Below are 14,894 nucleotides of genomic sequence, written 5' to 3' on the forward strand. Positions count from 1 at the left end.
CAGAGGGGACAATTTGGGGACACGGGGGTGGCACAGAGGGGACAGTTTGGGGACACGGGAGGTGGCACAGGGGACTCGGGGACAATCTGGGGACAGGGGGGTGGCACAGAGGGGACAATTTGGGGACAGGGGGTGGCACAGGGGGGACAATTTGGGGACACGGAGGTGGCACAGAGGTGACAATTTGGGGACAGGGGGGGTGGCACAGAGGGGACAATTTGGGGACACGGGGGTGGCACAGAGGGGACAGTTTGGGGACACGGGAGGTGGCACAGAGGGGACAGTTTGGGGACACGGCAGTGGCACAGAGGGGACAGTTTGGGGACACGGAGGTGGCACAGAGGGGACAATCTGGGGACGGGGGGTGGCACAGAGGGGACAATTTGGGGACAGGGGGGTGGCACAGAGGGGACAATTTGGGGACACCAGGGTGGCACAGAGGGGACAATTTGGGGACACAAGGGGAGGCACAGGGGACTCGGGGACAATTTGGGGACAGGGGGGTGGCACAGAGGGGACAGGGAGGTGGGACAGAGGGGACAGTTTGGGGACATGGGGGTGACACAGAGGGGACAATTTGGGGACACGGAGGTGGCACAGAGGGGACAGTTTGGGGACACGGGGTGGCACAGAGGGGACAATTTGGGGACACGGGGGTGGCACAGAGGGGACAATCTGGGGACACGGAGGTGGCACAGAGGGGACAGTTTGGGGACACGGGGGTGGCACAGAGGGGGACAGTTTGGGGACACTGGGGAGGCACACAGGGGACTCGGGGACAATTTGGGGACAAGGGGGGTGGCACAGAGGGGACAATTTGGGGACGGGGGGTGGCACAGAGGGGACAATTTGGGGACACGGGAGGTGGGTCAGAGGGGACAATTTGGGGACGGGGGGGAGGCACAGAGGGGACAATCTGGGGACACGGGGTGGCACAGAGGGGACAATCTGGGACACGGGGGTGGCACAGAGAGGACAATTTGGGGACACGGGGGTGGCACAGGGGACTCGGGGACAATTTGGGGACACGGGGGTGGCACAGAGGGGACAATTTGGGGACGGGGGGGTGGCACAGAGGGGACAGTTTGGGGACACGGGAGGTGGCACAGAGGGGACAGTTTGGGGACGGGGGGGTGGCACAGAGGGGACAATTTGGGGACGGGGGGGTGGCACAGAGGGGACAATTTGGGGACGGGGGGGGTGGCACAGAGGGGACAATTTGGGGACACGGGGGGTGGCACAGGGGACTCGGGGACAATTTGGGGACACCGGATGGCACAGAGGGGACTCGGGGACAATCTGGGGACGGGGGGTGGCACAGAGAGGACAATTTGGGGACACGGGAGGTGGCACAGAGGGGACAGTTTGGGACACGGGAGGTGGCACAGAGGGGACAATTTGGGGACAGGGGGGGTGGCACAGGGGGGACAGTTTGGGGACACGGGAGGGTGGCACAGAGGGGACAATCTGGGGACACGGGAGGTGGCACAGAGGGCACAATTTGGGGACACGGAGGTGGCACAGGGGACAATTTGGGGACACCAGGGTGGCACAGGGGACTCGGGGACAATTTGGGGACACGGGAGGTGGGACAGAGGGGACAGTTTGGGGACACGGGAGGTGGCACAGAGGGGACAGTCTGGGGACAGGGAGGTGGGACAGAGGGGGACAATTTGGGGACAGGGGGGGGTGGCACAGAGGGGACAATTTGGGGACAGGGGGTGGGCACAGGGGGGACAATTTGGGGACACGGGGGTGGCACAGAGGGGACAGGGAGGTGGGACAGAGGGGACAGTTTGGGGACACGGGGGTGGCACAGAGGGGACAGTTTGGGGACACGGCGGTGGCAGGACACAACTTTATTCTCGTCCTTCCCCCCCGGGGGGCGTCACAAACGGGGGGAGGGGTCAATTTGGGGGAGGGGGCGCCCCCCCGGAAGGTCCATTTTGGGGGGGGGGGGGCATAAATAAGGGGGGGGGGTCCGCAGTGCAAACGTCCCTACAAATAAATTACTAATGGGGGGGCGGGGGGAGCCCCCCACCCTTTTTTGGGGGGGGGGTCGCGTCCCGCTGCCCCTCGGGGAGGGTCATGGGGGCACCGGGGAGACCCCTCCCCAAATTATTTGGGGGGTGGGGGGGACACGAGCTTGGGGTGGAGTGGGTTTTTTTTTGGGGGGGGGTCTGGGATTTGGGGACCCCCCCCCCCTTCAGTGCGCGGTGGGATTTTTTTTGGGGGGGGGTCCAGTGGGATTTTGGGGGGGGTCCAGTGGATTTTTGGGGGGGGGGTCCAGTGGGATTTTGGGGGGGGGGGGGTCTCGGATTTGGGGACTCCCCCCCTTCAGTGCCCGGTGGGATTTTTTTGGGGGGGGGTCCAGTGGGATTTTGGGGAGGGGTCCAGTGGGATTTTGGGGGGGGTCCAGTGGGATTTTTGGGGGGGGGGTCCAGTGGGATTTTGGGGGGGGGGGGGTCCAGTGGGATTTTGGGGGGGGGTCCAGTGGGATTCTGGGGGAGGGGTCTCGGATTTGGGGACCCCCCCCACCTCAGTGTCCGGTGGGATTTTTTTTTGGGGGGGGGGTTCGTGATTTTGGGGGGGGGGTCCAGTGGGATTTTGGGGGGGTCCAGTGGGATTTTGGGGGGGGGGTCCAGTGGGATTTTTGGGGGGGGGGTCTCGGATTTGGGGGACCCCCCCCCCCCTTCAGTGCGCGGTGGGATTTTTTTTGGGGGGGGGTCTCGTGATTTTGGGGGGGGGGTCCAGTGGGATTTTGGGGGGGGGGGTCCAGTGGGATTTTGGGGGGGGGGTCTCGGATTTGGGGACCCCCCCCCCCTTCAGTGCGCGGTGGGATTTTTTTGGGGGGGGGGGTCTCGTGATTTTGGGGGGGGGGTCCAGTGGGATTTTGGGGGGGGTCTCGGATTTGGGACCCCCCCTCTTCAGTGCCCGGTGGGATTTTTTTTTGGGGGGGGGTCTCGTGATTTTGGGGGGGGTCCAGTGGGATTTGGTTTGGGGGGGGTCCAGTGGGATTTTGGGGGGGGGGTCTCGGATTTGGGGACCCCCCCCCCCCTTCAGTGCGCGGTGGGATTTTTTTTGGGGGGGGGTCTCGTGATTTTGGGGGGGGGGGGCTCGGATTTTGGGGGGGGGGTCTGTACAGGGTCACCCCCCCCGTGGGAAAGGGGGGGTCAAGTGCAACAAAGGGGAGGAGGGGACACCCCGGGGACACCTCGGGGACACCCTGGGGACACCCTGGGGACACCTCGGGGACACCTCGGGGACACCCTGGGGACACCTCGGGGACACCCCCGAATTAAGGGGGGGTCCCGGGGGGCGCGGGCGGGGGGCGCAGGCCGGCGGCGCAGAGCAGCAGACAGTCCTTGGTGGCACCGGGGTGTGGCACCTGGGGACAGCGACACGGTCAGGGCGCGCGGGTGGCATCGTCACCGTTGTTGTCACCGTTGTTGTCACCGTTGTTGTCACCATCGTCACCACCCCCCCCCACGCCGTGCCACCCTCCCAGGTCCCCTCCGGGTGGTGGCATCTCCCCTCCCCCACCGCGTTGTTGGGGACATGGGGACACGGGGGTGGCACTGTCCCCGAGGGTGGCGCCGGTGGCAGTGCCCAGGGTGGCCCGGCCGTGCTTGTCACCTCCCCGCGGCTGGTGGCCCTGGGGACACGGGCGGGGTGGCAGTGGCGGGGGTGGCCTTGGGGACAAGGCAAGCTTGGGGGTGGCAGTGGCGGGGGTGGCCTTGGGGACATGGCCAGGGTGGCAGTGGGGGCAGGTGACGGGGGGGTGGCAGGGGTGGCAGTGACAGGGGTGGCTGAGGGGGTGGCAGGGGGTGACACAGGTGACACAGGTGACGCAGCCCCACGTGCCCAGGCCCAGAGCAGCAGGTGCCGGGACAGGGGGTGACAGTGGCAGTGCCAGGGGATGGCAGGGGGTGGCAGTGGGTGGCAGTGGGTGACAGGGGGTGGCAGTGGGTGGCAGTGGGTGGCAGTGGCAGTGCCGGGGGCTGGCAGGGGGTGACACAGGTGACACAGGTGACGCAGCCCCACATACCCGGGCCCAGAGCAGCAGGTGCCGGGACAGGGGGTGACAGTGGGTGACAGGGGGTGGCAGTGGCAGTGCCAGGGGGTGACAGGGGGTGGCAGTGGGTGGCAGGGGGTGACAGGGGGTGACAGGGGGTGACAGTGGCAGTGCCGGGGGCTGGCAGGGGGTGACACAGGTGACACAGGTGACGCAGCCCCACGTACCCGGGCCCAGAGCAGCAGGTGCCGGGACAGGGGGTGACAGGGGGTGACAGGGGGTGGCAGTGGCAGTGCCGGGGGATGGCAGGGGGTGACACAGGTGACACAGGTGACACAGGTGACACAGTGACGCAGCCCCACGTACCCGGGCCCAGAGCAGCAGGTGCCGGGACAGGGGGTGACAGGGGGTGGCAGTGGCAGTGCCGGGGGATGGCAGGGGGTGACAGGGGGTGGCAGTGGGTGACAGTGGCAGTGCCGGGGGATGGCAGGAGGTGACACAGGTGACACAGGTGACACAGGTGATGCAGCCCCACGTACCCAGGCCCAGAGCAGCAGGTGCCGGGACAGGGGGTGACAGAGGGTGGCACTGGGTGACAGGGGGTGGCAGTGGCAGTGCCGGGGGATGGCAGGGGGTGACACAGGTGACACAGGTGACACAGGTGACGCAGCCCCACGTACCCGGGCCCAGAGCAGCAGGTGCCGGGACAGGGGGTGGCAGTGGCAGTGCCAGGGGGTGGCAGGGGGTGGCAGTGGCAGTGCTGGGGGATGGCAGGGGTGGCAGGGGGTGACACAGGTGACACAGGTGACACAGTGACGCAGCCCCACGTACCCGGGCCCAGAGCAGCAGGTGCCGGGACAGGGGGTGACAGGGGGTGGCAGTGGGTGGCAGTGGGTGACAGTGGCAGTGCCGGGGGATGGCAGGGGGTGACACAGGTGACACAGGTGACAGAGGTGATGCAGCCCCACGTACCCGGGCCCAGAGCAGCAGGTGCTGGGACAGGGGGTGGCAGGGGGTGACAGGGGGGTGGCAGTGGCAGTGCCGGGGGATGGCAGTGGGTGACACAGGTGACACAGGTGACACAGTGACACAGCCCCCCGGGCCCAGAGCAGCAGGTGCCGGGACAGGGGGTGGCAGTGGGTGGCAGTGGGTGACAGTGGCAGTGCTGGGGGATGGCAGGGGGTGACACAGGTGACACAGGTGACACAGGTGACGCAGCCCCACGTACCCGGGCCCAGAGCAGCAGGTGCCGGGACAGGGGGTGGCAGGGGGTGGCAGTGGCAGTGCCAGGGGGTGACAGTGGCAGTGCCGAGGGATGGCAGGGGGTGACACAGGTGACACAGTGACGCAGCCCCACGTACCCGGGCCCAGAGCAGCAGGTGCCGGGACAGGGGCAGCCCCAGGGGGGAGCGGAAAAGCCGGGGGGGCTGCGGAGAGAGCACAGAGCGTCAGCCCCCCCAAATCACCCCAAAATCACCCCAAAATCACCCAAAATCACCCAAAATCACCCCAAAATCACCAAAAACCCCAAAACCCCCCCAAAATCCCCCCAAAACCCCCCCTTACCTCCGCGGGGGGGGCCGCGATGGGGGGGGGCTGCCCCGCGCCTCCTGCAAGGAGAATTTGGGGGGGGCGGGGTTGGTCAGGGTGGGACCCCCCCCCCTCAAAAAATATTGGGGACCCCCCCATCTCCTTTTGGGGGTTTGTCCCCCCCCAGCCCCAAATTTGGGGAGGGGGCGATGTTCTGCCCCCCCCCCCAATGGAGGTTTTGGGGTTCAGAAGGGGGGATGGGTGCTGCCCCTCCCCCAAACAACACCCCAAAATAATTTGGGGAGGGGGTGAAGGAGGACCCGAGGGATTCTGGGGGGATGGGGGGTCCTGGAGGGTGTTGGGGACACCCGGGGTGGCTTGGGGACATCCCCGGGGGTGTCCCCAAAGTTTTTGGGGGGGGGGTCACTGAGAATTTGGGGACATTCCCGGGGGGCTCACTGGGATTTTTTGGGGGGGGGTGTCACTGGGATTTGGGGACATTCCCGGGGGGCTCACTGGGATTTTTTGGGGGGGGGGTCACTGGGATTTGGGGACATTCTCGGGGGGCTCACTGGGATTTTTTTGGGGGGGTCACTGAGATTTTGGGGACATTCTCGGGGGGCTCACTGGGATTTTTTTGGGGGGGTCACTGAGATTTTGGGGACATTCTCGGGGGGCTCACTGGGATTTTTTGGGGGGGGTCACTGGGATTTTGGGGACATTCTCGGGGGGCTCACTGGGATTTTTGGGGGGGGGGTCACTGAGATTTTGGGGACATTCTCGGGGGGCTCACTGGGATTTGGGGACATTCTCAGGGGGCTCACTGGGATTCTTTTTGGGGGGGGTCACTGGGATTTGGGGACATTCTCGGGGGGCTCACTGGGTTTTTTTGGGGGGGGTCACTGAGATTTTGGGGACATTCTCGGGGGGCTCACTGGGATTTTTTGGGGGGGGGTCACTGAGATTTTGGGGACATTCTCGGGGGGCTCACTGGGATTTTTTGGGGGGGGGTCACTGAGATTTTGGGGACATTCCCAAGGGGGTCACTGGGATTTGGGGACATTCTCGGGGGGCTCACTGGGATTTTTTGGGGGGGGGGGTCACTGAGATTTTGGGGACATTCTCGGGGGGGCTCACTGGGATTTTTTTGGGGGGGGTCACTGGGTTTTGGGGACATTCTCGGGGGTGTCCCCAGGGATTTTTTTTGGGGGGGGGTCCTTGCCTTGCGGCGGGGGGGGGCCGGGCCCGGGGGGGTCGCTCTGCAGCCGCCGCAGTTTCGCTTCCAGTTCCAGGTTGCGGCTCTCGGCCTCCTGCAGGCGCCTGGAGGGAGGGGGACACTTGGGGACACTACGGGGACACCGCCGGGGACACCCCCGGACACCCTCAGCCCCCCCCCCCCCCGGTCCCCTATGGCCGCGGGGTCACTGTCCCCACCGTAGCTGGGAACACCGGGGGCACCGCTGTCACCTCCCCGGTGGTGACTGTCACCCTGGTGTCACCCTGGTGTCACCCTCGGTGTCACCTCACGGTCCCCAGTGCCACCCACGCCCACAGACCCGCGGTCGCTCTGTGCCCCCATCCTGTCCCGTTGTCCCCCCGCTGTCCCCCCCCGGGCCCGTTGTCCCTGCGGTGTCCTCTCGGTGTCCCCGGTGTCCCCTCCCGGTCCCGTTGTCCCCGAGGTCTCCTCTCGGTGTCTCCGCTGTCCCCTCCGGGTCCCGCTGTCCCCGCGGTGTCCCCGCTGTCCCTTCCCGGTCCCGCTGTCCCCTCCCGGTCCCGTTGTCCCCGCGGTGTCCCCGCTGTCCCGACCCGGTCCCGCTGTCCCCGCTGTCCCTGCGGTGTCCCCGCTGTCCCCGTTGTCCCCACGTTGTCCCCCTGCTGTCCTCGCTGTCCCCTCCCTGTCCCGCTGTCCCCTCCCGGTCCCGCTGTCCCCGCTGTCCCCCCGGTGTCCCCTCCCGGTCCCGCTGTCCCCGCTGTCCCTGTTGTCCCCTCGGTGTCCCCGCTGTCCCCCCGGTGTCCCCTCCCGGTCCCGCTGTCCCCGCTGTCCCTGCGGTGTCCCAGCTGTCCCCGTTGTCCCCACGTTGTCCCCCTTCTGTCCCGCTGTCCCCTCCGTATCCCCGCTGTTCCCGCGGTGTCCCCTCCCGGTCCCGCTGTCCCCCCCGCTGTCCCCGCTGTCCCCTCCCGGTCCCGCTGTCCCCGCTGTCCCCGCTGTCCCCTCGGTGTCCCCGCTGTCCCCTCCCTGTCCCGCTGTCCCCCCGCTGTCCCCGCTGTCCCCCCGCTGTCCCCGCTGTCCCCCCGGTGTCCCCCCGGTGTCCCCGCTGTCCCCTCCCGTACCGGGCCAGCCCCTGCCCCGCCGCCCGCAGCTTCCTGAGCTCCCGCTCCAGCTCCTCCCGCTCGCTGCGCTCCTTCGCCAGCGCCGCCCGGAGCTCCGGCACCGACACCGGAACCGGCTCCGGGACCGCCGCCGGAACCGACACCGGCACCGCCGAGACCGCCGCCGGGATCGCTGGGACCGCCGCCGGCACCGCCACCGGGACCGCCGGGACCGCCACCGGGAGCGCCACCGGGAGCGCCGGGACCGCCACCTGCGGGAACCGCGTCTGCCTGGGGACCCCCGGGACTGCCGGGACCCCCGAACCGGGCACTGACCCCTGGGATCCTCCCGAACCGGGCACTGACCCCGAACCGGGATTCGGGATCCCCTGAACCGGGCACTGACCCCGAACCGGGCACTGACCCCGAACCGGGCACTGATCCCGAACCAGGCACTGACCCCGAACCGGGCACTGACCCCGAACCGGGATTCGGGATCTCCCGAACCGGGCACTGACCCCTGGGATCCTCCCGAACCGGGCACTGACCCGAACCGGGCACTGACCCCGAACCGGGCACTGACCCCGAACCGGGATTCGGGATCCCCCGAACCGGACACTGACCCCTGGGATCCTCCCGAACCGGGCACTGATCCCGAACCGGGCACTGACCCCGAACTGGGATCCCCCGAACCGGGCACTGACCCCGAACTGGGATTCCCCGAACCGGGCACTGACCCCGAACCGGGCACTGACCCCGAACCGGGATTCGGGATCTCCCGAACCGGGCACTGACCCCTGGGATCCTCCCGAACCGGGCACTGACCCGAACCGGGCACTGACCCCGAACCGGGCACTGATCCCGAACCGGGCACTGACCCCGAACTGGGATCCCCCGAACCGGGCACTGACCCCGAACCGGGATCCCCCGAACCGGGCACTGACCCCGAACCGGGATCCCCCGAACCGGGCACTGCCCCTCGGGATCCTCCCGAACCGGACCCTGACTCCTCCCGGGACCCCCGGGATTCGGGACCCCTCCCCAGGACCCCTTTTCCCCCCTCTCGGCACCGGAATTCCCGAAATTCCCGCAATTCCGAGAATTCCCGGCCCTCGCGACCCCTCCCCGAGTTCCGGGCCCCCCCCCCCTCCCGCCCCCAATCCCCCTCCCCACGTACCGGCGGTGCCCGGGGGGGCTCCGTGCCCGGGGGGGGGCGTCCTCGGGGGGGCTCCCTTGGCCGGGGGGGGTCCCTGGGGTGGGGGGGCCGCTTTTTGGGGGGGGGCGGCGGTGGGGGGGGGAGACCCTTGGGGGGCGGAGACCCCTTTTTGGGGGGGCGCCGCCGCCGGGGGTGTGCCCGCGAGTTGGGGAGGGGGAGGGGCTTTGGGTGGGGGATGGGATTGTTGGGGGGGGGCTCCCCTTGGGGGTGGGGGGCGGCGCTTTTTGGGGAGGGGGTGTTCCCGTGGGCGGGGGGGTCCCCGAGGGTGGGGAGGGCCCTTTTTGGGGGAGGGGGGCCCTTTTGGGGGGGAGGTCCCGTGAGTTCAGAGGTCCCCGTGGGTGGGGGGGGGCCTTTTTGGGGGGGGACCCTCCATCGGTGTCGGGGTCCCCGTAGGCGGGGGGGGCTCTTTTTGAGGGGGGGGTCCCCGGGGGGGTTGGGGCGCCCTGCGATGGGGGGACCCCCGTGGGTGGGGGGGGTCCGGCGGGCGGGAGCACCCCCGGGGGTGGGGGCGTCCCCTTGCGCGGGGGGGTCGCTATGGCCAAGGGGGTCCCGCTGCCCGGGGGGGTCCCCGACTCGGGGGGGGTCCCCCACTCCCCCTCCAGCTCCATGGCCGTGTCCTGGTCCCACTCCTCATCCTCATCCTCCTCTTCCTCCTCTTCCTCATCCCTAAAACCGGGGCGGGGGCACGGGGGGGGTCACCTGGAGACCCCCCCCCTAAACAGCCCCCCCCCGATTTCCATTGTCCCCCCCACCCCATTCCTCCCCGAGCCCCCCCCTCTCCGATCTCGGTGCCCCTCGGCCAGACCCCCCCAAACCCCCCCGGTCCCTCTGACCCCCCAGACCCCCCGGACCCAAGACCCCCCCCCAGATCCCCACAAACCCCCCTGGACCCCAAACCACCCCTGGTCCCCCTGACGCCCCCAGACCCCCCCAGTCCCTCTGACACCCCCCCAAACCCCCCCGGTCCCTCTGACGCCCCCGGACCCCCCCAGAACCCCCCAGTCCCTCTGACGCCCCCAAACCCCCCCGGACCCCAGACCCCCCCGGTCCCTCTGACGCCCCCAGACCCCCCGGTCCCAAGACCCCCCCAGACCCTTCCAGTCCCTCTGACGCCCCCAGACCCTTCCAGTCCCTCTGACGCCCCCAAACCCCCCCGGACCCCCCTGACCCCCCGGTCCCTTTGACGCCCCCAGACACCCCCAGACCCCCCCAGTCCCTCTGACGCCCCCAGACCCCCCCGGACCCCAGACCCCCCCAGTCCCTCTGACGCCCCCAAACCCCCCCGGACCCCAAACCCCCCGGTCCCTCTGACGCCCCCAGACCCCCCGGACCCCAGACCCCCTCAGACCCTTCCGGTCCCTCTGACCCCCCAGCCCCCCCCGGGCCCCCCCAGCCCCCCGGGCGCCCCCAGACTCACTCCTGCTCGGCGCGGGCGTACGAGTACCCCACGAACGGGAGGTGCAGCCCCAGCTCGGGGGGGTCCCCCGGCTCCCCCAGCAGCTCCTGCGGGGGGGCACACACGGTGAAACTATCCCGGGTTAGTCCCGGGTTTATCCCGGGTCTATCCTGCATCTATCCCAGGTTTATCTCAGGTTTATCCCTGGTTTATTCCAGATCTATCCCGGTTTATCCTGGATCTATCCCGGGTTTAACCCGGGTTTAACCCCTCGCTCACCGGCTGGCTCAGGCAGTCTATCCGGCTCTGTCCCGGTTCTAACCCGGTTTAACCCCTCGCTCACTGGCTGGCTCAGGCAGTCTGTCCCGGATCTATCCTAGGTTTATCCCGGGTCTATCCCAGATCTATCCCAGGTTTATCCCGGCTCTGTCCGGATCTGTCCCGGATCTATCCCGGGTTTATCCCGGTTCTAACCCCGGCTTTAACCCCTCGCTCACCGGCTGGCTCAGGCAGTCTATCCCGGATCTATCCCAGGTTTATCCCGGCTCTGTCCCGGCTCTATCCCGGATCTCTCCCGGGTCTGTCCCGGTTCTAACCCGGGTTTAACCCCTCGCTCACCGGCTGGCTCAGGCAGTCTATCCCGGCTCTATCCCGCATCTATCCCAGGTTTATCCCGGCTCTATCCCGGATCTCTCCCGGGTCTGTCCCGGTTCTAACCCGGGTTTAACCCCTCGCTCACCGGCTGGCTCAGGCAGTCTATCCCGGCTCTATCCCGGATCTATCCCAGGTTTATCCCGGATCTCTCCCGGCTCTCTCCCGGGTCTGTCCCGGTTCTAACCCGGGATTTAACCCCTCGCTCACCGGCTGGCTCAGGCAGTCTATCCCGGCTCTATCCCGCATCTATCCCAGGTTTATCCCGGCTCTATCCCGGATCTGTCCCGGGTCTGTCCCGGTTCTAACCCCGGTTTAACCCCTCGCTCACCGGCTGGCTCAGGCAGTCTATCCCGGCTCTATCCCGGATCTATCCCAGGTTTATCCCGGATCTCTCCCGGCTCTCTCCCGGGTCTGTCCCGGTTCTAACCCGGGATTTAACCCCTCGCTCACCGGCTGGCTCAGGCAGTCTATCCCGGCTCTATCCCGCATCTATCCCAGGTTTATCCCGGCTCTATCCCGGATCTGTCCCGGGTCTGTCCCGGTTCTAACCCCGGGTTTAACCCCTCGCTCACCGGCTGGCTCAGGCAGTCTATCCCGGATCTATCCCGGATCTGTCCCAGGTTTATCCCGGCTCTATCCCGGATCTATCCCAGGTTTATCCCGGCTCTGTCCCGGCTCTATCCCGGCTCTCTCCCGGGTCTGTCCCGGTTCTAACCCCGGGTTTAACCCCTCGCTCACCGGCTGGCTCAGGCAGTCTATCCCGGCTCTATCCCGGATCTGTCCCAGGTTTATCCCGGCTCTGTCCCGGCTCTGTCCCGGTTCTAACCCGGGTTTAACCCCTCGCTCACCGGCTGGCTCAGGCAGTCTATCCCGGCTCTATCCCGGATCTATCCCAGGTTTATCCCGGATCTCTCCCGGCTCTGTCCCGGTTCTAACCCGGGTTTAACCCCTCGCTCACCGGCTGGCTCAGGCAGTCTATCCCGGATCTATCCCGGATCTATCCCAGGTTTATCCCGGCTCTCTCCCGGCTCTATCCCGGGTCTGTCCCGGTTCTAACCCCGGGTTTAACCCCTCGCTCACCGGCTGGCTCAGGCAGTCTATCCCGGATCTATCCCGGATCTATCCCAGGTTTATCCCGGATCTCTCCCGGCTCTGTCCCGGCTCTGTCCCGGTTCTAACCCGGGTTTAACCCCTCGCTCACCGGCTGGCTCAGGCAGTCTATCCCGGCTCTATCCCGGATCTATCCCAGGTTTATCCCGGCTCTGTCCCGGCTCTGTCCCGGCTCTGTCCCGGGTCTGTCCCGGTTCTAACCCGGGTTTAACCCCTCGCTCACCGGCTGGCTCAGGCAATCGTCCAGCACGTCGAAGTTGGAGGTGTCGGCGGCGCCGGCGGCGCTGGGCGCGAAGGGGGCGGGGCAGCGGCGGAGCGCGCGCCAGCGCACGCCCGCGAACAGCGGCAGCGCGCGGAAGTCGCGCGCGCCCCCGCGGCCCAGGCGCGCGCCCGGCGCGCACAGCAGGCCCCGCACGAGCGCGCGCGCCGCCGCCGGGACGGCCCGCGAGCCTTCGGCGCCCTCCTCCTCCTCCTCGTCGGTCTCCGGCAGGTGCAGGTGGTCCTGGGGAGGGGGAGGGGGCGACCAGTGTGGGCCCAGTGTGGTCCCAGTGTGGTCCCAGTGTGGTCCCAGTGTGGTCCCAGTGCCTCCCAGTATGGTCCCAGTATGGTCCCAGTGTGGTCCCAGTGTGGTCCCAGTGCCTCCCAGTGCCTCCCAGTGCCGTCCAGTGCCGTCCAGTGCGCCCTCAGTATCATCCCAGTGCCCCCAGTGCCCTCCCAGTGCTGCCCAGTATCATCCCAGTATCCCCCCAGTGCCAACCAGTCTGGTCTCAGTCCCTCCCAGCGCCCCCCAGTGCTCTCCCAGTGCTTCCCAGTATCCCCCCCCGCAGTACTTCCCAGTATCACCCCAGTCCCTCCCAGTCCCTCCCAGTCCATCCCAGTCCCTCCCAGTGCCCCCCAGTCCCATCCCAGTCCCCTCCCAGTCCCCCCTAGCCCCCTCCCAGTCCCCCCCAGTCCCTCCCAGTGCCCCCCAGCCCCCTCCCAGTCCCATCCCAGTCCCCCCTAGCCCCCTCCCAGTCCATCCCAGTCCCCCCCAGTCCCTCCCAGTCCCATCCCAGCGCCCCCCCAGCCCCCTCCCAGTCCATCCCAGTCCCCCCCCAGTCCCTCCCAGTCGCATCCCAGTCCCCCCAGCCCCCTCCCAGTCCCCCCTAGCCCCATCCCAGTCCCTCCCAGTGCCCCCAGTCCCCCCCAGTCCCTCCCAGTCCATCCCAGTCCCTCCCAGTCCATCCCAGTCCATCCCAGTCACCTCCCAGTCCCTCCCAGTCCCTCCCAGCACCCCCCCAGTCCATCCCAGTCCCCTCCCAGTCCATCGCAGTCCCTCCAGTCCATCCCAGTCCCCTCCCAGTCCCCCCAGTCCCCCCTAGCCCCCTCCCAGTCCCCCCTAGCTCCCTCCCAGTCCCTCCCAGTCCCCCCCAGTCCCATCCCAGTCCCTCCCAGTCCCCCCCACTCCCCTCCCAGTCCCCCCTAGCCCCCTCCCAGTCCCCCCCAGTCCCATCCCAGTCCCCCCTAGCCCCCTCCCAGTGCCCGCCAGTCCCATCCCAGTCCCCCCCAGTCCCTCCCAGTCCCCTCCCAGTCCCCCACAGCCCCCTCCCAGTCCTCCCCAGTCCATCCCAGTCCCCCCTAGCCCCCTCCCAGTGCCCCCCAGTCCCCCCTAGCCCCCTCCCAGTCACTCCCAGTCCCTCCCAGTCCCATCCCAGTCCCCCCCAGTCCCTCCCAGTCCCATCCCAGTCCATCCCAGTCCCCTCCCAGTCCCCCCTAGCCCCCTCCCAGTCCCTCCCAGTCCCCCCTAGCCCCCTCCCAGTCCCCCCCAGTGCCCCCAGTCCCCCCCAGTGCCCCCCTAGCCCCCTCCCAGTCCCTCCCAGTGCCCCCAGTGCCCCCAGTGCCCACCTGGAAGTGCAGGATCTTGGCGTAGGTCTCGAGCACGCTGTCGGCGAAGAACGGGGGTCTCCCGAAGAACATCTCGTAGGCCAGGACCCCCAGCGCCCACCAGTCGCACTCGGGGCCGTAGGAGCGCGAGGGGTCCTCGACGGCCAGCAGCATCTCGGGGGACAGGTAATCGGGGGTGCCCACGGCCACCGCCGAGCGCACCTGGGGACACGGGGACATCGGGGACATCGGGGGCGTTGGGGTGATTGGGGGCATTGGGGACATTGGGGACATTGGGGACGTTGGGGACATTGGGGGCGTTGGGGGCATTGGGGACATTGGGGACATTGGGGACAGGTAATCGGGGGTGCCCACGGCCACCGCCGTGCGCACCTGGGGACACGGGGACATTGGGGTGATTGGGGACATTGGGGACAGTGGGGACACTGGGGACATTGGGGGCATTGGGGACATTGGGGACATCGGGGGCATTGGGGGCATTGGGGGCATTGGGGACATCGGGGACATTGGGGACATTGGGGACAGTGGGGACATCGGGGACGTTGGGGGCATTGGGGGCATTGCTGGGACATTGGGGACATTGGGGGCGTTGGGGACATTGGGGACATCGGGGACATCGGGGGCATTGGGGTGATTGGGGACAGGTAATCGGGGGTGCCCACGGACACCGCCGAGCGCACCTGGGGACACTGGGGACATTGGGGGCATTGGGGGCATTGGGGACATTGGGGGCAGTGGGGACATTGGGGACGTTGGGGGCGTTGGGGACATTGGGGACA

At 68.2% G+C, this 14,894-nt stretch overlaps 1 protein-coding gene across 1 annotated transcript; it reads right to left on the minus strand.

Annotated features, from left to right (window-relative positions):
- Nucleotides 1–3,045: 3,045 nt before the first annotated feature.
- LOC132341158 (basic proline-rich protein-like) lies at nt 3,046–14,377 on the minus strand. Its single transcript, XM_059872484.1, has 10 exons — nt 14,116–14,377; nt 12,455–12,733; nt 10,489–10,574; nt 9,158–9,737; nt 9,033–9,122; nt 7,877–8,127; nt 6,768–6,865; nt 5,582–5,625; nt 5,377–5,442; nt 3,046–3,388 (listed from the first exon to the last, which is right to left on the minus strand). The coding sequence occupies exons 1-10, from the start codon at nt 14,368–14,370 to the stop codon at nt 3,299–3,301; spliced, it is 1,839 nt and encodes a 612-aa protein (XP_059728467.1). The 5' UTR covers nt 14,371–14,377; the 3' UTR covers nt 3,046–3,298.
- Between the last annotated feature and the right edge of the window lie 517 nt (nt 14,378–14,894).

The sequence above is a fragment of the Haemorhous mexicanus genome, chromosome 36 (genome assembly GCF_027477595.1).
Source record: "Haemorhous mexicanus isolate bHaeMex1 chromosome 36, bHaeMex1.pri, whole genome shotgun sequence".
Classification (NCBI taxonomy): domain Eukaryota; kingdom Metazoa; phylum Chordata; class Aves; order Passeriformes; family Fringillidae; genus Haemorhous; species Haemorhous mexicanus.

What these genes read in the sequence shown, in the direction of transcription:
- LOC132341158 (XM_059872484.1), bottom strand. Translation starts at nt 14,370, where the DNA reads ATGCCCCCAATCACCCCAACGCCCCCGATGTCCCCGATGTCCCCGTGT. An exon ending in ACGATTGCCTGAGCCAGCCG is followed by an intron (nt 10,575 to 12,454) that starts GTGAGCGAGGGG and finishes GCCCCCCCGCAG; the next exon opens with GAGCTGCTGGGGGAGCCGGG. An exon ending in GCGGGGCAGGGGCTGGCCCG is followed by an intron (nt 6,866 to 7,876) that starts GTACGGGAGGGG and finishes CCCTCCCTCCAG; the next exon opens with GCGCCTGCAGGAGGCCGAGA.